Source organism: Tripterygium wilfordii, chromosome 13, assembly GCF_013401445.1.
Source record: "Tripterygium wilfordii isolate XIE 37 chromosome 13, ASM1340144v1, whole genome shotgun sequence".
Lineage (NCBI taxonomy): Eukaryota > Viridiplantae > Streptophyta > Magnoliopsida > Celastrales > Celastraceae > Tripterygium > Tripterygium wilfordii.
The window spans coordinates 337,015-361,038 of NC_052244.1; the positions used below are offsets into that span (position 1 = coordinate 337,015).

The following is a 24,024-nucleotide window of genomic DNA, read 5'->3' on the forward strand; positions in this document are numbered from 1 at the left end:
CTAAGTTACATATAACTCTTTAGTCTCTATTCCTAAGTCAATTGAAATTATCTTGATAAAAACATAGGACCCTAAACCTTAAGTTAAATATGACCCTATACTCGTAAATCATAATCTTCAAAACCCTGAAGGCCCTAAACCCTAAACCCTAAAGACCCTAAACCCTAAAGCCATAATATGATCATCTAGTTATAAATGTTGATAAAATCTTAAGATTCTAAGATTTTATAAAATAAAGTATAAAATTAAACAATTTTAAACTATAGAAGTGTATAATATAAAATTTAAAATCAATACCCATTAAATAAAACTAAAATCATTTAATTGTGTTAAAAATATAATAGATGATATATAAAGATAATATTTTAATTAGTTGATAAATGTAACATAAAAGTAACTTTGATTTGTTAAATGTTTTAGAGTGTGTTTGGATTGAGAGATTTGGGGGGAAGGGAAGGGAAGGGAAGGGAAGGGAAGGGAAAGGGAAGGAAGAGAAGGGAAGAGAATGAAAGGGAAAATACATTTCTCTCTCTCATGTTTGGATTGATAAAAAAAGAAAGGAAAGAAAAGTAGTTTAATTTACTAGTTTATCCTTATTTTTTATGTTTAAGTGTTATGTCCAAGGGTAAAATAGGTTTTAAACTTATAAGTAACTTAATTAGTAATCTCTTCCCTCCAAATGACTCCATTTTGGGAGGAAAGAATTTTGACAAAAATTTAATGAAATCTTCCTCCCAAATCCCCTCAAATCCCTCCACTCAATTTTTTATAAACTATCCAAACAAGGGAATTGGAAGGAAACTCCATTTCCCTTCTCTTCCCTCCCCTCCAAATCCCTAAATCCAAACACACTCTTAAGTTCCAATCTTAAGATGTATAATTTAATTTTTTAATTTTCCAAAAAATTGAATAGAGACGGGACACGGGACACCACTTGGAGGCATCCTTTCTTCTCATCTTCGCTGTTGTTTACCCTTTTTAATTGTATTTGGAATCTTGGATTATAAATAAATAGAATTTTTTTAAATAAAAATTAAAACTAACCCCTTTGGCCCTTTATTTATCGCTCTCTCTACGTCTTGGCTTCTTGCTCGTCGGGAGATTCATTTTACAGGCTTCGAGGGTTTGTTTCAGCAGACATGGCTCCTAACGATCCCAAGCAAGGCGGTGGTTTCTTCTCGTCGATCGCTTCGACCTTTTCGAACTTCACCAAATCTGTGAACGGGTAATTCAGATCTCCTTCGTGCTCTTCTTAATTTTCACGGTTTCAGTTTGCAGAAGGTTCGGGCGTTGCAACTTGCGCAGGATCTGGATTTTTTTTCCATTTTTTGTTGCTATGTTTTGTTTAACTTAACTGTGAGCATATTACAGCGTATCTAGCTATGATTTCAATGTTCTCTTAGTTGATCACCTAGCCTATGATCTTGAACAGAACAATCTGATTTAGTAACTAATTTGGAGTATTCATTTGACAGTTTACTGGGTTATGAAGGTCTGGAAGTTGTTAATCCAGAAGGAGGCACGGAAGATGCTGAAGAGGAAGCAAAGAGAGGAAGATGGAAACAGGAGGTTCATTACTTGACATAAGTTATGCTTAACTTTGAAACTATGTATAAGCGACCCATTATTATGATGGATTGGGGTACTGGAATTTGAGTCCAAGGGTTTAGATGCAACAATTTAAGGCTACGAACTTGTCATGTATCTCAGTGCCATATAACTTGCAACTGTCGGCATACTAAGTAATACAAACACTCTCATAGACGATGTGCTAAGAATTCATAAAATTTTATTCATAAGGTAATTGAAATGATATCATAGGAAAAAAATACCAAGAATGGCTGAGCTACTAAATGAATTTCACACGAAGGATGTGTCAGACAATTGGTTACAAAGGTTAAACAACTATCGTACTCAAGGCTCTCCTTGTAGAGGAAGGATGGGGATGAGAAAGATGTATGTAGCCTTACTCTCTTTTGAAGAAGTTTTTTCCAGGATTTGAAAGTGTTTCCCCTTGGATGTGGTGAACCAACTTTACCACTGGGCCATTGGCTTGCCCGAGGATGTGACACACAATTACTTATATTAAAATTTTATTCATATACGCTGTTGTAACTAGTAATTCATTCACTGTTGTTAAGGTGATAAGTGTTGTAGCAATAAAATCTGTTGCTTAATCTAGTATTCTATATGATATCTTTAGGAATCTTACATGGAACTTAATGTGTTGTTGAATTTGCCAAGACTCATTGTGTAAACACCTACGGTTGGAGATTCCACATTGGTTACATATTTCTTGAACATTTCAAGATATTGAGAAGCTTCCGTTGATGGCTCTATCAATTGGGGCAAGTGGGGAGATGAAGGATTTGGAAGGTCTAGTAGAGATATCGGGTCTCCATGAACATATCTTCCTAGTATGTGGTGTTGACAGACAGGCAAAGCTGAGAAGGCACTCAGGAACCCCTCCACATGTGCTGGAGGGGGATATTGTTCTGTAGGTCCACCCCATGTAGAAGGGTTGGCACTTATGATTATAAGTTAGACTACAAAAACTATCTTAGTATCTTGGTTATCTGCATTAAGTGCAAAGCAAAGAAATGGGTGGTTGATCTCTTGGCCATCGCGCATGAAAGAAATGATTTGCTAGAAATCCAGGTTTTGTGGATGCAAGTAAAAATGAAGTTCATAGCTAGCAGAAGATGCCTTTTATAAGTTTTATTAAATGACTGAAAAATACATTAAATTATTATGCGAGAGGCTGGAGCAATATTACTAAATTTGTTTTCTGATGTGTTTTTCATAACTAAACTTTGAGCTTGTTTTTTACAGGACCAGGATAGTTACTGGAAGATGATGCAAAAGTACATAGGATCAGATATTACATCAATGGTGACCCTACCTGTGATTATCTTTGAGCCAATGTCAATGCTACAGAAAATGGCAGAGGTTTGTTTATTTTCAAGGAACTGGATTTTGATTGATATAATTCCTGTTTTAATGGCTGTTTCTTTGGCCAGCAGAAGAAGACATAAAAAGCTGTTGTATATTTGCTTTTGTATTTTTGAAATTGCCGTTCCACTATAAAGCTTGTTTTTTGTTCCCAGATTATGGAATACTCCCATTTGCTGGATCTGGCAGATAAATGTGAGGATCCATACATGCGATTAGTATATTCTTGTGAGTACTCTGTAGCTTCTCTCTCTTTGTTTTTGGTTGGTGGTGGTTTGCATCTGTGTTTGTGTATATGTAAGCATTTGTTGTTACTGTACTCACAATATCTTCTTGCAGCATCATGGGCTATATCTTTATACTATGCCATCCAACGAACCTGGAAGCCATTTAATCCGATTCTCGGCGAGACCTATGAAATGGTCAATCACGGTGGTGTTACATTTTTAGCAGAACAGGTGATTTATAGAGCTTCAAATTTTTGGCATCGCCTTCTATTTCTCATTTCTTGATGCTGTTGGATGAAATGAGACAAGAAAAAAGTTATAATTTTCCAATATTGGCACATGTGTATCTTGAACTTTTTTTTAAGAGCAGTCTGTTACCATTTGTGTTTCTTCCTGCCTTGTGTTTAAGTTTAGTAATGGTCGATATTTATAACCTTTGCAATATATTTATCCTTCCAGGTTAGTCATCACCCTCCAATTGGTGCTGCACATGCTGAAAATGAGCATTTCACTTACGATTTAACTTCAAAGGTGCGAACTAAGTTTTTGGGGAACTCAGTTGAGATATATCCACTTGGAAGGTAATAAATCAATGATTTCTTGTTTCTTAATCCTGTCATGCTGAACTTGGAGCTAAAGTAATTAGATTATCGTTTATTGTACAATATTGCCATCAAATAATATTATTCTTTGTTTGCATGATAATTTTTAAATGCAGCAATGTAAGATATGAAAAGTGTTCTAGGACTTGCTGGTTAGTAATAGCAGCACTACTATAGTGATACTTGTTGCCAGATATGTCTCTAAATAAGAAGTCTGGTCTCCAATCTTACTCCTTTATTTTAATCAAATCATAATCTCTTCACCTTCCCTTGTTCCTATGTCTAACATAGGTAAACAACTCCTGTGCACGATGCTCCCACAGTGGGCGGGCAGGGGGTCAAGGACAAATAGGATGTACATAGACTTTATCCTCACATAATATGTGGAGAGGTTGTTTCCGAATTTGAACTTGTGTCCTCTAGGTTGGACCCTTTTGGAATCATACCTCCACATGGCTAACAAGCTATCATGTCCTATTTTCCATTTTGGAATCATATGATGATTTTGCAAGTGCGTAAAGAGTTGCAACAATAAGATCTAATAAGTAAAACATGCTGTTAACATAACTTGTCTAGTTAGATTCTTCTATTTGTGTGGAAGAAACTTTTTGAAATTGTATATTTATTAATTTTGCAATTGTATGCAGGACACGTGTGACCCTCAAAAGGGATGGTGTTGTTCTTGATTTGGTGCCGCCTCTCACAAAAGTTAGCAACTTAATCTTTGGACGCACTTGGATTGATTCACCAGGAGAGATGATCATGACTAATTTGACCACAGGAGACAAAGTTGTGCTATATTTTCAACCTTGTGGCTGGTTTGGGTATGATTACCTCCTCCTTTGAACTGTATTGACTTTTTCTGCTGTTATAACTTCTTTGTATAATATGATACCTCTTTGTGTGGAGTGGTTCACACACTGGCCAATTTATACATCTGTATTTTTATCTACTGGGAGGCTGTTTCTAAGTTCGAAAATATATTTACACAATGGAAATATTAATTGTGGCTTACAAATCAAGGTGCACTAGTTGTCTTTTGTCCTTTAGCAATGAATAGTGCCCTGTTTGCATTTGCAGAGCTGGTCGGTATGAAGTTGATGGGTACGTGTATAATGCTGCTGAGGAGCCCAAGATACTGATAACTGGGAAGTGGAATGAGTCGCTGCATTATCAAAACTGTGATACAGAAGGTGAACCACTTCCAGGCACTGAACTAAAAGAGGTTTGTGTTTTTAACTGTTTCTATCTTTTACCGTCATGCAATGCAGGACTACCCTGTATTTATTTTTGGGTGTATTATGTATATGTTTAGATGGACTTCTAGGCACATAACTGAAAGAGATTAGCCACTTATGTTCCTCACCGCCTGCTTAGGATGCATATTTTGTCTCTTTGGTAATACTGGTCATTTAATGCTTATTGATCTTATGATTTAGAAAAGGTATTCACGGGGCTTTTTAGATGTGGATATTAAATTCTTTAAAAACGACATTTCCTCTAGGGTATGGGATGATTTCTCTGAGCTGTGTGTTCAACACGAACCCTTTCTTGTTCTTCTTGACAAATGACTATGTTTGTGCGTGTGAAAACTAGAAAAGGACCGTAATTCTTTAATATATGGAAAATTAGTTACGTTTTTGAAGGACTGAGGACTGATTCTTTTATTTTGGCGGGGTAAGGGGTCATCATCCGATCATATGATAAGAGCAAATGTGGTTCAGTTAAACGACTGTTCCTCAATACTTGTTCCCCATTAGATTCAGACATATATGTATATATGACCCATCTTCAATTAGGAATCTTCATCTGGGGAATGATTAATCTCGGAGATACTACTGTTGTCTTAATAATGAGCAAAATTATGATTTTTGTCATGACTTTGAATGTATGGTTTTATTTAGACTTTTGGGAATGTAACTAGTACATATTTGTGTGCTGCAATGAGTAAAACTTTGATCTTGAAGTAAATCATCATATATCGTTATGTTTCTTATATTCGGCAGGTTTGGAGAGTTGCAGAAGCTCCGAAAAATGACAAATTCCAGTACACTCATTTTGCACACAAGATAAACAGCTTTGAAACTGCTCCCAAAGGCTTATTGGCATCAGATTCTCGTTTACGTCCTGATAGATATGCCCTTGAGAAGGGTGACCTCTCAAAAGCTGGTTCAGAAAAGAGCAGGTCTCTCTCCGTCCCTCCCTCTCTCCCTCCCTGAGGGGATCATGTGTGAGAGACTTTTTTTTTGTTAAGCCAAAAGGCCCAAAACCATTTGAAACTAGGATTAGTGAATGGCAAGAAAGTCACGCATTGCATCAGACGAGAAAGAAAATGATCTTTCATGGTAAAATATGCCTTGTATTTCACAGGATGCAGCCTTGTGCATGCTAATTTTTCTTGAATTTGTGGACATTGTTTAGTTGATGATCAGTTGGGTATGAAAGAGGAGCTAACCCGTGCTGTCTTTTATTAGGCTGGAAGAGCAACAAAGAGCTGAGAAGAGGAAACGGGGGGCTAATGGGGATCAATTTACTCCAAAATGGTTCGACATAACCAGTGAAATCCATCCTACTCCCTGGGGTGACTTGGAAGTGTGTGAGTACAATGGCAAATATAATGAACATCGGGCTGCCATAGATAGCTCCAGCACTAGCACCTCGAAAGAGATTGACGTCTCATCAGTGGAATTCAACCCCTGGCAGTATGAAACTGGGACTTCCAGTTAAAGGTTTCTCACATTTTTAGCTTGTAATTCCTTTTTTATTGTAGTTTGCTCCTATAGTTGTTGCTAGTCAATCATAACTTCTTTGATTTTCTGATATTAATTTGTTTTTACATATTTTAAGATTTTCAGTGATACTATTTCATAATCACTATGTTGTTTGGTGATGTTTTTCGACACTTTTGTCCATGTATTCACTTTTGCTGTCTCTCATATATATATATTCTCGTGTGACCTTTTTCTCTCCTTATGGCATTTGGTACCATTTTAAGATGTCGCTTGTCCATTGATTTTTTCTTTAATCTATGCTCAGTATAATTAAATCGAAGTTTATTCTCTCTGAGAGTTTATTTGTTGAAGATGGATTTTGAAATTTGATAATTCTTCTTACCGTCGAACTGCAGACAGTAGAATGTATAAGCCTTTGGGGTGACATAATTTTTTCCGAATAAGAGAATGTATAAACTGAAGAATTTTTTCTCTTACTAAATGCAAACAAGAATAAAGATATATGAAAAGCAATACTCGTTTGGTTGTTTGTCAGTAATCACCGAAAGCAACAATTTATGTGTTTATGCCTATCATTGTCACACTCACAGACAGGCACATACTAAGTGCATCTGTATTTAATGTATTTGTCTATTAAAAACACTAATAGCAAAGTAAATGAAGAGAGGGATGATGGCATAAGCTTTCGTTGACCTAAACAACCATTGAGTCGGTGGACTAGGGCTCTCTTTCATTGGAGACAATTAAATATTTCAATTTTAGATATTATTTTTTAGTCATTTGATGATTTTATCCATTATCCATAACTCCGACCAAAAAAAAAAGAATTGAGGAAATCAGAAATCCTAGAAACAAAGGAGTAGGACTATTTGCACCCGAATGGGGTGTACTTAGTTATTTTTTAGGTGTATATAGTGTTCATCAAACAAAGCTAGATAAGTGAGATTTCAGCTGTTCGAATATGTATCATAAATTGTTAGAGATGGTTACGCACTCCCATGTGGGGACCACGTGCACGTTTAATCCACCAATGTGAGTCTCTCTCTAGGTCACTCCCCACACGTCGCTGTACCTTTGAGGATGTTACGCAAATTCGTTCAAGTAATATAGTGAAAAATAAGATATCGATCCCACGAGGACTATTCACCTATTGAGTACCGAAATTGTTCTAATATTAAATTATTTGGAGAAGTCGAAAGTGATTGTTTTATGAAATTAAACTATCTTAACAAGAACACGGTAGTAAAGATTTAATCAGATTATGAAACACTAAGACATACGACCCACTTAACCAATCCAATTCGAATATCAAAACCATGCTATCAAATCATTATCAATCCTTATTGACGGTGAAATACCCTAACCTATTCAACACTCTCTCTCGAGTAGAATTAAAATTACCTACACAAGATAATCCACGATATCTCTATGTGAATTTAAAAGCATGCGAGTCAGCTATAAAGCTCGATGCACTACAAAAGATAACATATGGGTATGAAATGTACCAAGTTCCATAAAAATTCAACAAAAACGTAACTTAAAATGCATAAATTATATAGATATTCCATGTTATCAGAGGACACTTTGGTAAAATATACAATTGGGAGTGAGTGGAAAGCGATTGTGCAGAAAGACAATGACAGGCATAATTTACAGAAAGACAAAAGGATTTACGGGCTATAACCGGTGACACTTTAACGACGAAAAGCAATGGCTGTGATTCCCACTCTTACATAGGAAAAGACTTTTTCTGCACAGTTCTTCCACACCATGGTCTCCCACTTTGTTTTTCTCTGTTCCTGCACCTCTGCTTCTTCTAGAGCTAAGGTTTCAACTCCAAACAGGTTCGCTTTTGCTCTTACTGCTGTTTCAGCTTCTGGATTTTTCTGTACTGATTTTTACTGGGTTTACTTTCATGGATGAATTGATATTTGTGCTTTCATAGCTTATTATTTCTGATATTCTCTTTCCTGAGTAGCAGTAGTTGTTCTCAATGAACGAAGAATTGGAATCTTGTTTGCTTAGTTAATATTATATTAGATAATCTAATGCGTATTTTCATGGCTTTTTGGGGAGTTAAGGTACATGGAGTGAGCTAATTTGAAGAACCGACCGTTATTCAAAGTCAATTCGAAAGAAGAGGGGATTGGATTTGGGTATTTGCAGAAGTAGATGATTATGGATCCTCGGTTGAGAGGGTTTTCAGGTTACATGAATGGAATGGGATTGGGAAACCAACCTATATCAGTTCTTCCAAATCAGAATCTTGTTGCAGGACACAGGTTCGAAAACAGCCTAATTGATCATAACTTAAGGCCACATTATTATTTTCCTTCTGATCCTAAACCGAGCGAGAGAGATTCATATTCGACTGTCAATCATGAGGAGGATACTCCAGAAGATTGCGATTTTTCTGATACAGTTTTGGGTTACATAAGCCAGATTCTTATGGAAGAAGACATGGAGGAGAAGACTTTTATGTTTCCAGATTCTTTAGATCTTCAAGCTGCTGAGAAATCATTCTATGATGTGCTCGGCAAAAAGTACCCTCCTTCACCAGAGCCTCATAAGCAGATTTATATCCATCAAAATGGGAAGAGCCCAAACAATAACTTGTGTGGAAGTTATAGCAATAGTCTTAGTAGGGGCAATGATGACATGAGTAGCTGTTTAGTTGACAATAATTGGATTAAGAATATGGGTGCTCATAGTTCCTTTCAAGTGCAGACTCTTCCTGTTTCTTGCATATCCCAGTCGTCTTATAGCTCTTCGAACAGTGTAATTACTAGTGTGGATGGGATGATGGATTCTCCGAGCAGTGCTCTTTGGGTTCCTGATCAGAATACAGAGAGCCAATCTATATGGCACTTCAAGAAGGGGGTTGAGGAGGCTAGTAAGTTTCTTCCAATTGGTAATGAGTTATTTGTTAAGTTGGATACGAATGGGTCATTAACTCAGGTTGCCAAGGGAGGGATAAGTGATGTGGCATTAAAGATTGAGAAAAGAGATGAGGAAGAGTTTTCACCGAGTGGATCGAGGGGAAGGAAGAATCGTCACAGGGATGATAGTGATTTAGAGGAGGTGAGGAGTAACAAGCAGGCTGCAGTTTATACAGAAAGCACTCTACGATCGGACATGTTTGATGATGTGCTGCTTTGTACCATGGGGAAAGGTCTATCTGATTGGTCTGCTCTTCGTGATGCTCTCAAGGAAGGAGCTAGCAAAATTTTACGGAAGAATGACAAGCGGATGGGATCGACTGGTGGAAAGGTTCGTGGTAAGAAGCAAAGTCGGAAGAAGGATGTGGTAGATTTGAGAACTCTTCTGATTCATTGTGCACAAGCTGTTGCAGCAGATGATCATAGGAGTGCAAATGATTTTCTCAGACTGATTAGGCAGCATTCTTCTCCAATTGGCGATGGAAATCAGAGATTGGCCAATTGCTTTGCCAACGGCCTTGAGGCACGTCTGGCTGGTACTGGTAGCCAGATCTACAAAGGCCTTGTTAAGAAGAGAACACCTACTGCTGATATCTTGAAAGCTTACCGGCTATATATTGCTGCATGCCCATTCAGGAAGCTCTCTAACTTCACTGCAAACAAGACGATAATGAGCATAGGAAAAAATGCAAAGACACTACATGTCATTGATTTTGGAATCCTCTATGGTTTTCAATGGCCCACCCTTATCCAACGACTCTCATTGAGAGCTGATGGACCTCCAAAAATCCGGATTACTGGGATTGATTTTCCTCAACCTGGTTTTCGCCCAGCAGAGCAAAATGAGGAAACAGGACGTCGCTTAGCAGCTTATGCTGAGCATTTCAAAGTGCCATTTGAGTACAATGCCATAGCAAAGAAATGGGAAACCATTCAATTAGAGGAACTCAAGATTGAGAAGGACGAGTTCCTTGTTGTTAATTGTCTGCATAGATCTAAGAATTTGCTTGATGAAACTGTGGCTGTGGACAGTTCAAGAGATATATTTCTCAAAATTATAAGGAAGATTAATCCTGCTATTTTCATTCATGGTATTATTAATGGTACCTACAATGCACCCTTCTTTGTTACACGGTTCCGGGAAGCTCTATTTCATTTCTCTGCAATGTTTGATATGCTTGAAACTATTGTACCACGGGTATATCAAGAGAGGATGTTGATTGAGAAAGAGATTTTCGGCAGGGAAGCTTTGAATGTTATAGCTTGTGAGGGCTGGGAGAGGGTGGAGAGGCCAGAAACATACAAGCAGTGGCACGTCCGTCACTTGAGGGCAGGTTTTGTGCAGGTCCCTTTGGAGCGAGAGATTGTGAACAGGGCAATTAACAGAGTAAGGTCAAGTTACCACAAGGATTTCGTGATCGACGAAGATAGCCGGTGGATGTTGCAGGGATGGAAGGGCCGCATTGTGTATGCCCTCTCTGCTTGGAAGCCTGCCTAAGGACTAAGGTACTTGATCATGTGTGAGGGCCAGCTTATCAGCTTTCAGTTGCGGCCACTGGCTTTCTTAGGTGCATTTACTTCAGTAAAGGGTAAACAATTATCGCGTACAAGACCCCCGCAGTGGGCAAGGTCATAGACAGACTAGATATACATAGACTTTACCACATAATATATGTTGAGAGGTTGTTTCTAGCAATTAAATATCTATACTTCTAGGTTATACCCCTATAACTCTATCATTATGGTCTTCGTCAACATGGTGGGGAAATGAGATTTTTGACTCCAATGGTGGACTGATCATGATCTGGGTACTAATCATTCAATTGGTAAGTTTAGGGATAAGGTGTCGTTGAATGCACACTACTGTTTCATACTGTCACTATGTAAAAGAAAACGACGCCAATTGACAATGAGTATCAAGAGTCCATGTTTTCCCCCCTCGTGTTTTTCAAGTCCTTGGTTATAGAATTATTTTTGAGATTCTCTTCTGGGTTAATTTTACAATGGGCAATCTTTTTTTTTTTTTTTTTCCTGGGACGATCTCCATGATTCAAACTTACAACCCTATTTGGATCAACTCTATCATTGTATCAAGCTTCCATCTTTCTTACTTTTCTGGCATAATTGTTTAGTTGGAGGACGAGTTAGGTTATGACATCCTTCAAGTATGAGGCTATGGTTATGCCATTGTGTTCTGTATGACGAGACTCAATTTCTTAAGAGCTTCATCATTTTTTTTGGTAATCGAGAGCGACACTAGACAAATTTATTCTTTGGACAATTAATATGGGCTTAAACTTGAGCCATTAGACATACGCACACAAAAATTTATCTCCTGACGACACAATAGTTTCAAATTCCAGAGGATTCTGAGGCTGGAAAAGGAGGTCAAAAGACCATAGTACCATAGTGGGATTGCTGGTCCCAATTCATAAGAAAGGAACATGCTATTGGGATTGAATGAGACCTCCATTATTCAACTGAATTGATTCGCGAAGTCACACCATCATATAGACCAATAGCTGGCCCCCCAACTTAGTGGTTCTTATTATTTATTGACATGTATAGAGACAAACATGATGAGTACAGTGCAAGATTTGATATCGGCGAAACATGATTTCTTGATGAGACAGTAAGTTATAAGTTACTGAATCAAACAGTTCAGGATGCTTGGAAGGCTTCTTCAAATTCATGTGTAAGCTCATGGTTCTTGTGAACAGCGTTGTTTGGATTTGGTATCGACAGAGATTACTACATTAGAGACCTTCTTTTTCTTCTTTAAGGCCGACGCTAGGCCTGATTGTTAGTTCACGTAGTTGGGCCTTAACTGGAGCGTGGCAGGCAGGCCTAGCCCACTTTCACCCAAGCCCAAAAGAGCTCTGTTGGGCCTAACCTACCCGATTCCATCCCCTTCTGTTGTTGTTGTCAAGAATTAAGCTGATTTCGAAGAATGTTTTTCATTAACTAAATGGCCAAAAATATTATCTATGTCCTTCAATTAAGCTGTTGTTTTGCTTGAATTGGTTCTGTTGCAATTTCATCAAAATACCCACTTCTATTAATGCAAGAATTTTAGGGCCTTTAATCATAATTTTTTTTTAGTAACCGAGAATCACATCATATATATGACCTAAATTTGGGTTGCTTGACCCATGTGTAAAGAAATTTTTCACCTGAGAAACAAAACAAGTTGATCAAAACCAAGCTGAGCGCATGGCAACAAGGGTATTAATTATATGTGGGAATTGAACTTAGGACGTTATGAGTCCATAAGTTTTGGTTCAGAGAAATTCACCACTAAACTATCACCAAAGTGGTTATCTAATCATAAACATGCTCCACCAAAAGAACTAATTTATCTTATACTTATCTTCTTGATGAGCAACGCCGACTTTTCTTGCATCCATAATCTAACACAATAAATTAATTAAAGTAGTCATGAACATCACCTTCCTGCTACTTATGCACACAGTTGCCAACCACAGTTCGAATCATATCGTGTGTAAACAACTCCATTGGCTCTACCATGATTAACGATCGCGCGCATCACACTTATGATATTTTCTCTTTTCTCTTTTATAATATTATACCCATAGCGTGATAATCACGGTCTTCAGACCTTATGATTGCTAAATGATTGTGACTCCAGTTATATAAAAAGCAGGGGAGGTGATTAACATTGCCAAGTGTGACACAGAGGTAAGCCAAGGAAGATAGTTTTTTTCTTTTCTTTCTTTATTTCTTCTTTTGTTAACATTAAAATTATGAACAGAACAAAAACATTTACATCATATAAATCATGATTTGAGAAATTGGGGATGGTAGGATCTCAATAGCATGATTTCTTGATAACAACATATGTCCAATTCTAAGCAGTCACTGATGCCTGAACTGCAACTTTGCCTGCGTAACGAGCAACTTCTGATTTAACCTCAGCCTCCCAAAGCTCTGGTAACGCTTCCTTGATATTGTGGATGCTTTCCAGGGCGTAATCCGCGCCTTTGACCCTTTGAGATTTGCCAACCTACATTCAGGAGAATCGTATTAGCAACTCCAGTAATGTACAGATATTTGTTAATGAGGCAAAGCAAGAGTTTGTATTGCATAATTAAGTTCCCAATGACTAACCAGCACAGTCTGTAGGCCTACACACTTTCCGGCCTGGATGTTGCGGACGCTATCGTCAAAGAACAACTGAAATGGCATGAACAATTTGGTTATAAGGCAAGGTAACTTGCACTGCTTATAAAATTTCAAGGACCAAAGTTTCAGGTTATAAACTTACAGTTCTTTGAGGATTAACGTTAGCTATCTTGAGAGCACGCTCTATGGCAGCTTCTGATGGTTTGCATATAATGGGTGTCTTTGGTAATTCAATACTTGGGATTGGTTCAGCAAAATGTCCAATGATGTCAAAAATTTTAGGATTACTGTTATTAGCTACGGAATGACCGTTAGCCACAGTATCATCAGCACTTGATCCCACAAACTCAATGTCATCCTCATCATCAGAAACAGTGCTCTTGTGAGTGGGGTTTAGGGTCTCAAAGCAGATAATCCCTTCAAAACAGTCTTCTAACCCAAGCCTGCTAAGACATTTAAGGGCATGGACCTTGTCTGCATTTGTAAAGATCTGATGTACATCAAAAACAAAGTGTTAGAAAAGTAGAAAGCATTACCAAAGCAAAGGCTTTTGGCTTAATTCATCTGGTGTAGAAAGTACTTACAACTTTCCGAATAGGCAGAGTCATCAGAAGATGCCTTAAAACAGGATCTGGTCTAAGGTTCTCATATGGTAGTCTCCCATGAACAAAACTGTGGTACTCATCATAGTCAAAGTCATAGCCAATAGCCTGCAAAGAAAAATCACCACGCAAAATCACTACTGGTCAAGAATTGTTCAAAACTCTTATCCTTCTTTTTTAACAATCAAAACGAAATTTGGACTTTTGATGGAAATCGAAAAGGCCTTACCCTGAGGCCTGCCATGGTTGTACCATAATTACTGTACAGAAGGTTACCCAATGCAGTGATTTTGCTCTCTTCTATGCCAAGCTTTTCAACCATGTAGTCTACAAAAGCACATCAAATTAAAGTTGGATCAATAAGACTCTGCTGACAATGGAAAGAGAGACACCAAGTCATAACAAGTGAGGAGCAAGCGGCTATACCTTTAATGTTCTTGCCACATGCAGCTGCAATACCAGAACTAAGGGGATAAAGGGTGTCATCAAGATCTGCAAAGTTGAAAAAAATTATGGTTAGTTTTTCAGTGCAAGGCATTCAAGCTTCTTAGCAAAATTTACTGACTAGAAAACACTTACCAAAAAGGAGGCAATCATATTTGAGTCTTTGTGCTTGCAGGTAGCGGTCTTTGTGTTCCATTTTCGATCAAAGAACCTTAAGCAGGCAACGAAATGGTGTTAACACGAAGCGAACTGACATCTTAAACCCACAAAAACTAAAATGAAGATTCATTTTGATCCTCAAACTATATAGTTTCATGGTTTCTTAGAAGAATTAATGATCCCCTGAAACATTAGCACCATATAGGAGGAGAAGATGTCTTGCACTCTTGATGAGCGGACAATCTGGATCAACAAGGGATAAGGCGTTTTCTTTTAAGTGCATGAATGGACAATTTACAGCCACAACACCCAAATAAATTAAAGGAAAAAAAAAGTAAAGAAAAGAAAAGGTGAACCAGGAAATTTTACATATGTTTATTCCATCAAACTGACACTCAAAAGAAATCTATAAATTTAACGATTATCTTTGCCCTATCACGGTGCCAATCAAAAGGGGAAAAAATGACCAAAATGGGATTCGATTGAAATGCACCTATTAATGAACAACAAAATAATCAAAGAGAAAAACCACAGCCTCTCAATAATGCAGCAGACATATAAGCATAAACAGCACATAAGAACATCCAATCCCTAATTCAAGGGTTCAAAGAAAAGCAGAACAAAAGAAACTGTATTTCAATCACGGAAAACCGACATTCACGATTAAAGCAACTGAAACGTCTAAATTGAAAACAAAACAAGAAAATGCGAGAGAAATTTATACCTAATTAGGCAAGCAGAGCACAAGAGCTCTAGAAAGACAGAGGAAGCTCTCGAGGGAGAAAAATGAAGGTTATATAGGGAGAGATGATTGAACAGGGAAGGAGGGGGGAGGAAGAATGGTAGCAGAGACGGGTTTTTATAGGCAAGGCAAGCCCCGTTGGCTTATTTTGAATTTTAATTAAAATTCTAACTTGGACCACGTTTAACAATTTAATCAATTGAAAAACTAATTAAACAAATATTTAAGAAGGGAGGAGGAAGGGACGAAAAAGGCTTCTTATTATTATTCACGTTTCCACCTCTAAAGCTGTTGTACTTTCTGGACCCTCTTTTCTCTACACATTTCCAATCTTGCCACCACTTCTTTTGTCATATTCCCCAAATTGCCCTCAATTCTTAATCTCAAATAGAACACAAAATTAATTTTTATTTTTTTATAAATACAAAAATTAATTAATCAGCACATATATATATATGAATATATGATAGTCCAAAAATCCGAATAAATTACTTTATTCCACTTATTGGAGATATCATGTGATTTATAAGTCGATCCCAACACTGCAACACTTAAGATCTCTTTTAACATGCAAGCTTTAGGTCAAAAGTGAACAATATCTTAAGTGGTTTGGATCAAACTTCTATCTCACCTCCTTCTACTTCTCACTATTTTCTTTAAATTATAATATGGTATCAGAGCATATACTTGAGCTTTAAAAGACTTTCACTCATTTGGGTCACTTGTTGAAACTTTCGGATGTCGTTATGGATAGATCACTCATACGTTGAAGGATATCAGATGGACTCTAACCCACATAGTTCACTTATTGGGTTTCCACAAGTGTATGTGAGTGTTAGAATGACAATATCTCATATCGTTTGGAGAGCATCAAGTGATATGATTTATAAGTCAAGCCCAACACTTCAACACCTGACAACCTTTTAATAAAGACAAAATCATGCAGAAGATAGTCTCAAAACAAAGAATACCTCATGATTTTGGCCAAACTTCTATGTCAACTCCTTCTACTACTTCTCCCTACTTTTTCATATTATATGATCTAGCATGTGTCGGTGAAGGTGGTAGACTAGAGGGTGGAGTGAGTGACAGCTAGAATGAAAACAATTAAACAAATTTTATATAAGATAATGTGATCTTTAGCCATAGCAAGCTAGAACGATAGCTAGGTATGCCATGTGAAGGCATCTTGGTCTTCGAGAGAGGGAGATGCCGTGCTTTGTGCACAACAAATCATTTTCTTAATTAGGACAAGGAACCGAATTTGGTATTCCCTAATTCATAAACATCTCTTTCTATTGTGTTTTTTCTTTTTGGGATTTGTTAAAATTAGTGCATGCGTAATTAACTATTAATATTGTTCTCCCTTAAACCTAACAGTCACGGAAAGTCTTATGCTTCAAAGCAATTTTATTGTAGATATTTAGTATTTTTAGCCCTCATTTAAAAAAAAAAAAAAAAACGAGAATGACATCGTACAAATTTATCCTTTGAATATTTGATATAGGCATAAATTCGTACCATCAAATCCATGCGCACATTAAATTTTCACCTTTCGATAGGATAAATTTGACTAAAACCTATTGTATGGTCGCAAGAGTATTGTTCTCAATAAAATTTTAATCATGGAATTATGAACTAGAAGCGTCACAAAGAAATTGAAGCATATTTGATTTGACTTTATGGGATGTGTAGGAACAAAATTAGTTTATCAACATAATTGGTTTATGTTGTGTACAATATAAGAGATTTAAAAAAAAAAGAAGAAGGCTAAAACATTGAATTTCGCGTGGATATTGAGTTTGAGAGATACACGCAGATACAAAATATTATTATTAGAGGCTGCTACCCTAATATTAGCAATTCTAATCCACTAAGCAACCACAGACGATGACGTGTCTTTGCATAATTGCAATGCTAAATATGTGATTGCCATATATACATACATATATATATACAACTTGAGTGCACAGCATGACCTCTATAATTGAAGTGTAAAGACAAAATTCAATCATCTATTTCGTGTATAGGAGATCACACACATATTATTGAGGGATACCATATATTCTATATATTTTATTTATTTGTCACAAAAGCATACGTATCACTATGATGTTGGATAGAGGTGTGAACTTGTCTAATTTTTTTCAATAAATATTATACGAATACAATAATTTATGATGCGTGACAAGAGTATGTGGTTTCCCATATATGTTGGGGTGGTTGTGTGAATATTAAATATAGAAAACAATATAAAACTTTGTTATGTGTATAATAATTGGAGATTGTGCCGCCAGTGACGAACTGAAAATGACCAACCTACATAAATATATAGGACCATGACAGAACACAACTCGTAGCTTTATTTTAATAATGGCATAGAGGAGAATTATGGGAGTCCCAAGATCGCAAATATGGAAAAAAAGTTAAAATAAATCATAAAAATTTGTCATTTGAACATTCTTCTAAATTTGAGTCGTCAAACCCGTGTGCAAATAAGTTTTTCACCTGACGATAAGATAAGTTGGATGAAACACAGCGTGTGACAATAATGATATTGATCTCAATGAGAAATGAACTCAGTATTTTCCGAATACATTCAATTTGACCCAGAGATTCATTACTAGGTTAACACCTAAGTGGTTGGCAAAGCAACCCGAAAAGAGGAGACCCTTTTCTATTAAATTGCAGGGAAAATATGGTATTATTTATATATGTATAGTATAACACCCTATTATATACAACACTGATGAGAGGACTCGGTCTCTTGAAAGCAACATTTCTTTAACTCTTCCTTCCTTTCAAATTTCAATCGTGACAATTGCATGGGCTGGCTGTGACCACGACTCCTTATTTGTTATTATTCATACTTAAAAGCATTATTGAGATTATTATTTTAATTAATTAGTGGTAATGAATTGTTTATTTTGTTAATTATTATTGTTATTCAGTGGGTGAAAGTTTGGTTGACTGAGAAAGCTACAGCAACGGATACTAGAATTTGTGTGATTATGATATCGAATAGCCTAAGATAATGCCACATTAATATTTTACCCCCACATCATATATAATATTATATATGGTCATAATTATAATAATTTATTATTATTATTATGTTAAAAATTTTAGGGCACCAAGTTAATTATATTCTTAATATGTTTCAGTTTGTTCTTGTCCAGAAACTTCAAGATTTGTATCCATTGATTAAATATAGATCTTAGCAATTATTTCGTAAAATATCTGGTAGATATTTTCCATGCAAGTTAATTATATTCTTAGATATTTTTTATGTATGACGGTCCGTGACCCCCTAGATGTCGAAGGCGTCTTTGGGATGATCTCTTAGTTCTTACGGGTAGAGATGATGGGGTCGGTACATGGATTTTTTCATGCAAGTTAATTATATTCTTAGATATTTTCCATGTATGACGGTCCGTGACCCCCTGGATGTTGAAGGCGTTTTTGGGATGATCTCTTAGTTCTTACGGGTAGATATGATGGGTTCGGTACATGGATTTTTCTTCATTTTGTCGCATTTCGCTTAAGGGACCAAATATTTTCCATGCAAGTTAAATTAGATTTCAGATATTTTCCATGCAAGTCATACATGGAAAATATAATGATAGTGAAAAATAATATTTATATATAAATCTCCATTAAACGAAACCAAAAACATATCTTTAGAGAATTTTCTATACCCATCCGTCAAAGATTTCAAACAAAATATTTTATTACAAGATCACAAATAATAAGACAAGATATTAGGTTGAATTTCTTTGTCAATTAATTTTTACCGTCCATTCGTTCCCAAAGACAAGCCTTGCTACCTATTTGGTATACATAATCCAAGGTTAATTATATTGATATACATATATAAGGCATTTAATTCCCCATTTTCCTCAACGAAATTAAAGTAGTCTTTGAACCTATAATATACACTCAAATGAAAAAAGAAGGTCAAAATAAGTAGATTATAAAAGTTCAAGTATCAAAGACATTAGAAACCCATATCAATTTAGACACATATAAGATGTCCAAAGGATAAATATGTATAATATCATTATCGGTATTTTTTTGTGTGTGAAAGTTCTAGTCTTCTAGAAGCTGATCAAAAAACACATTGACATTATTAGTATATAAATGGAGTTAGTAGTCATAATGATTTGAATAATGGAGTGGAGAGTACTTGGGTTTCTATCATTATATATGATCGATGCAGACAATACGTTTGCTGGCACAATTATTTGTGAAAAAAAAATATGTTATATGAATGATACGTATACAATCACCTAACTTCATTGAAGCCATGCATCTATGAATTAATATCTACTTTTTCCATCTACTTTTCCTTCGTACCAAACAATGCCACTGTCTAATGAGATTTTTTTTTGCTGTGTCAGAACACAGCTAAGAAGTTTGCTGTAAATTGTAATGTATGTACTTCACTACTTTTTGCCTCCAAATGAGCTTTTTATACAATTATTTGGCATCTTTTGGTACTTTTTAGTCTCTTTATGAACCTAATTTCATTAGCATTCAAAGTCCTCGTGTTAAGCATTGGTTGTGAACAACTGTCACTTGATTAAAATATCTAGTTCGAACTCAAATGCCCTGCCAAATGTGGACAAACCCAACATCATTAGACTCCGCTAATCATTGTTTAGGCAAAGTTTTGGTTTGGTATTGGACATGTAAGAAAATTTTGGCATGACTTTCATATATATGTTGTATAATGTGTAACTTTTATAAAAGTAACTCTTCCCACCGATATTCTAGAACCATACATGGAATTTTCACCTCATATGGCTCCTCGAGAGTCATGGATAACTCTAAGCAACATGTCATATTTTATTTGTTTTGATACGTTTGTCAGATAGGTTAATTTGTAGTATAGGAAAGATTATAATGTCTTCTAATTAGACTAAGATATATATTAGGGTTTCTCTAATTGTCGTGTCAGAAATCCACACTCCATACAATCAATCATATTGTTCACTTTGGGGTTTTGGGATTTAAGTGTGATGATATCGGAGCAATTCGATCCAGTTGATCACATGACCTCTACTCCATTTGTTGGGTCTCGCATAATCCAGTCCGCAAGTGCGAGGGTGTGTTATCCCACATCGGTAAGATGTGTGAAATATTCATTGTTTATAAGGACAAACCCACCTCTATACAATCTATTAGGCCTTTTCATGGACTTAAGTGACTTGGACCAAGGCTCAGTTGTTGGGCTTATGAAGAACAAACCCGTGAGGGTAATTCGATATATCCACGGGAATCGAAAACGTAAAGCGGATCGGACAATATAATTGATTGTACGAGGGTGTGAATTTATGTAGGAATTTGAACTCCAATATATATTATTGAGCACAATATTTTAGTATGGGGCTCCACAAATAATTGATGATGAATGATTAATAGTCATATTGTTGGAGAGCACCACCATCTCAGGTATGCTTTTCCAACTAAGAGTCCATGAATTATATGTGTGGATGTATACGAATGGGCTTTTACTCAAAAGCAACAATTTTTTGTCAACTATGGTCTCCCAACGGGGACTCCAATGGCACCCCATGATTTGATTTCCAGTCTTAGCAAAATGTAGCTACCAAGACCAATCAGTGTTTTCAAAGGAACCGCAACCACTCATATATAACTCAGTCAATTACTATGGTTCAAGTATATCTACTTGACCACAATATGTGAATCCAAGCCCAAAGTGAGTATTAACTCAAGGGATTGACCGAGTTGGTTCCTGATATTTTATATAAATTCACAAGTCCTATGTTCAAAATCTCTCCTCAATATTTTGAGGCCGCACCCTTTGATAAAATGCAAATGAAGTACCCTGATCTCGTATAAAGAAACTCTTAAAAATACGGTACATGAATTTAAGAGTTTACCTCATCAGGGTGGGCCTAAAGAGCGATGCCTTTGAAAAGTTCCCACCATGCAAAAAAAGAAAATTCCAGAGTGAGTATATTGGATAGCACCTAAAAATGTCACTTTCTATTTTGCAATCGGACAAATCTTTATGGCAACTCACGGATGATGAGTGTACTACACGGCTGTGATGGAAATATGCGGCCTATATAAGTCATGTCACACAGATTGTTCTTTTTTATGTGGTTTTTGCTTTAATGCCTTTGTTGTTAGGTAATGGGAGAATTGGATGGACAGAACAAAATTGCATATTGGGGAATATTTTCTCGAATATTAGGAATTAATACACATTTTTTCCTGCAGTTATTCAATTAAGAATGATCACTACTTTAGAAAAAAAATACAAGCGCCAACCCCTTCTTGATGGAATTGAGTTGATTTATGCAATTTCCTTGTGTTTTAATGTAGGAGAGCTTGTGCAAGAATTGTCGTGATAAAAAGGGCTGATTCAGCATATCCAGACACCAGTAGTTCCGCTCCAGCACTCATAGGCGATCAAGTGGAGGAAAAGAGGCATTTGGGGATTAGAAGAGACATTTTGGGCCACTCCCACAGTCACTATCTATGTGAGATCGATTTCGTACTTGTATACATTGCACCATTCATAATCAATCGTGCACGTACGAGAAATATTACATCAAATGTACGGTGGATTTGTTGCTTCCACAAGCTAAGCATAAAGTCTTCATGACAAGAAAGTTGTGCCTAGGGTGGTATTGTCCTTGCATGGTAGAATAAGCATTAAATCTTCATCACAAGAAACTGTGTCCAGGGCCATTACTGCACTGCACACCACATATCTGTTATATATGATCTTGCAGATAACCAGCATAGACCACTTATGAGGGATAACATGCATCAGATAAGATCATGATTGAAAGGGATATATATATACTTATTCAGTATCATCTGCTCCATTGCAGCCACAACATAATTCCTCCATTGCAGCCACATACTACACCACAAACCTACAACAGAAACCTTTCACCACTACGTTCACATTGAAAAAGCCTCAACATCAAATCCATCTACCCCCCCCCCAAATCTCCCCTATCCTACCTCTATTAAATTCAAACCAACAATGGAAAAACACAGATATCCCAAGTTATCGTTGTTTTGTGAATTTGGGGTGGAACAGAAATCCCAAATTCTACCAAAACTGACACTGCAAGAAGTTGATAATATGTCAATTGTAAAATTAACCTTTCCTTTAAAGCAGACCTTCGTTTCATTTGCATTGTAGCGCATGCCTTTTCCCATTGCAAGTTTGCAAACAGCAAAACTGGGCCTCACAGAGGAGGCGTCCCTTTGCGCCCAAGACCAATTAGATTGGGAAAACTTTAGTCACACCCCACCTTTTACTAAAAACACTCCAATTTGAGTTGGCCATCCCTTGTAAAACTCAGTTGACGGGGTGTCTTTAGTAAAAAGTGGGGTGTGACTACAGTTTTTCATTAGATTGACATTAGAATGAAAGCCCATAACATCAGAAAGGCCGTTGTTATCCCTTTAGGCCCATAACATCAGACCATGGCCTTTTGTTATACCTTTGGGCCCATAACATCAGACCACTTTTTCTCATGAACGGCCTTTGCCCGGCGTTTTTTTAAAGCAAGAAAATCATTACATTAAGCCAAAAAGGAGGAAATGCAATCAAGGAGGCCTCAGAGCCGCATATTTCCTGGGGTCCAGCCATTGAAAAACAAACTTGGGTACACGACCAGCCCAATGGACTGCTGCGGCCCACTTGGCAACTCATGGGCTAAGCTGTTTGCTGATCGGTGGGCGTTTACATCATACCAGTTGCTTAAAGCTTTGAAGACCCACTACTAGCAACAACCAAGATGATACGATCCAGCAAAGATTCTTGAAGCACTGCTCAATAAAATTTTTAAAATTTCCAGGGTTTTTTAAGCATGCGTCTGTGTCTCTCAATTCACAGTGCAACTCAACGGCTAATTTATTGGATGTATTCCTGTGACTAGCAGTATAGTTTTAATAACTGTATTGTGCCGCCGGTCATACCGTGAAAACCACGAACTGGCGAGACGACGGTTTTTTTGTTAAAAAAAAATACCGTATGTGTACAAAACCCGTCAAAATTGGGGTTCAACCTCGATGCCGTCTCAAACCGCGAACCGCCGGTATGCCAAAATACCGGCTGTGTCGAAGCCAAGCTGTTGATACACGGAAGCCATTATTTCACTGGCAGAAAATCTTGAACTAGTCCTCGTAAGCTTTACACAGCAGCAAGATTCAGATTCAGATTCAGCTTACAAATAAATTTGGGTTTCACTTGTCAATTTGGTTGACCTTGCCAAGGCCGTTGCAACGAGGACAGACAATCTGGGTTTGGTCCTTCCGTGCTGCATTTGCCCCCAAGGCTGCTCCTGACTTCCGAATGAAACCTGCCCCCTCACATTCAGGAGGAATCAGGACGCCTGCTATAAGCATTAACCCAAGCTGTAACAAATGACAAAAAAGAAATGCATTTGAGCCAAGCAAAGCTTGATCCATGACATGATTTAAACAATTT

At 36.9% G+C, this 24,024-nt stretch overlaps 3 protein-coding genes across 4 annotated transcripts; 2 read left to right on the forward strand and 1 right to left on the reverse strand.

The window, feature by feature from the left end:
- The first annotated feature begins 1,043 nt into the window (after positions 1–1,043).
- Positions 1,044–6,754, forward strand: LOC120013637 (oxysterol-binding protein-related protein 3C-like). 2 transcript variants are annotated; one of them, XM_038865518.1, is made up of 10 exons: positions 1,044–1,225; positions 1,476–1,569; positions 2,833–2,949; positions 3,108–3,180; positions 3,292–3,410; positions 3,639–3,760; positions 4,429–4,605; positions 4,862–5,006; positions 5,788–5,966; positions 6,256–6,754. In XM_038865518.1, the coding sequence occupies exons 1-10, from the start codon at positions 1,140–1,142 to the stop codon at positions 6,506–6,508; spliced, it is 1,365 nt and encodes a 454-aa protein (XP_038721446.1). In that variant the 5' UTR covers positions 1,044–1,139; the 3' UTR covers positions 6,509–6,754. The 2 variants fall into 2 exon arrangements, with proteins under 2 accessions (XP_038721446.1, XP_038721447.1); XM_038865519.1 differs by lacking the exon at positions 1,044–1,225 and having other exon boundaries at positions 1,491–1,588.
- Positions 6,755–8,197: 1,443 nt separating this feature from the next.
- LOC120013256 (scarecrow-like protein 9) lies at positions 8,198–11,423 on the forward strand. Its single transcript, XM_038865008.1, has 2 exons — positions 8,198–8,357; positions 8,595–11,423. Exon 2 carries the CDS (start codon positions 8,686–8,688, stop codon positions 10,948–10,950), a length of 2,265 nt encoding a protein of 754 aa, XP_038720936.1. The 5' UTR covers positions 8,198–8,357; positions 8,595–8,685; the 3' UTR covers positions 10,951–11,423.
- A 1,729-nt stretch (positions 11,424–13,152) lies between these two features.
- Positions 13,153–15,675, reverse strand: LOC120012127. Its single transcript, XM_038863409.1, has 8 exons — positions 15,525–15,675; positions 14,777–14,852; positions 14,624–14,689; positions 14,427–14,524; positions 14,180–14,305; positions 13,738–14,085; positions 13,581–13,646; positions 13,153–13,476 (listed from the first exon to the last, which is right to left on the reverse strand). The coding sequence occupies exons 2-8, from the start codon at positions 14,835–14,837 to the stop codon at positions 13,321–13,323; spliced, it is 921 nt and encodes a 306-aa protein (XP_038719337.1). The 5' UTR covers positions 14,838–14,852; positions 15,525–15,675; the 3' UTR covers positions 13,153–13,320.
- Positions 15,676–24,024: the final 8,349 nt, after the last annotated feature.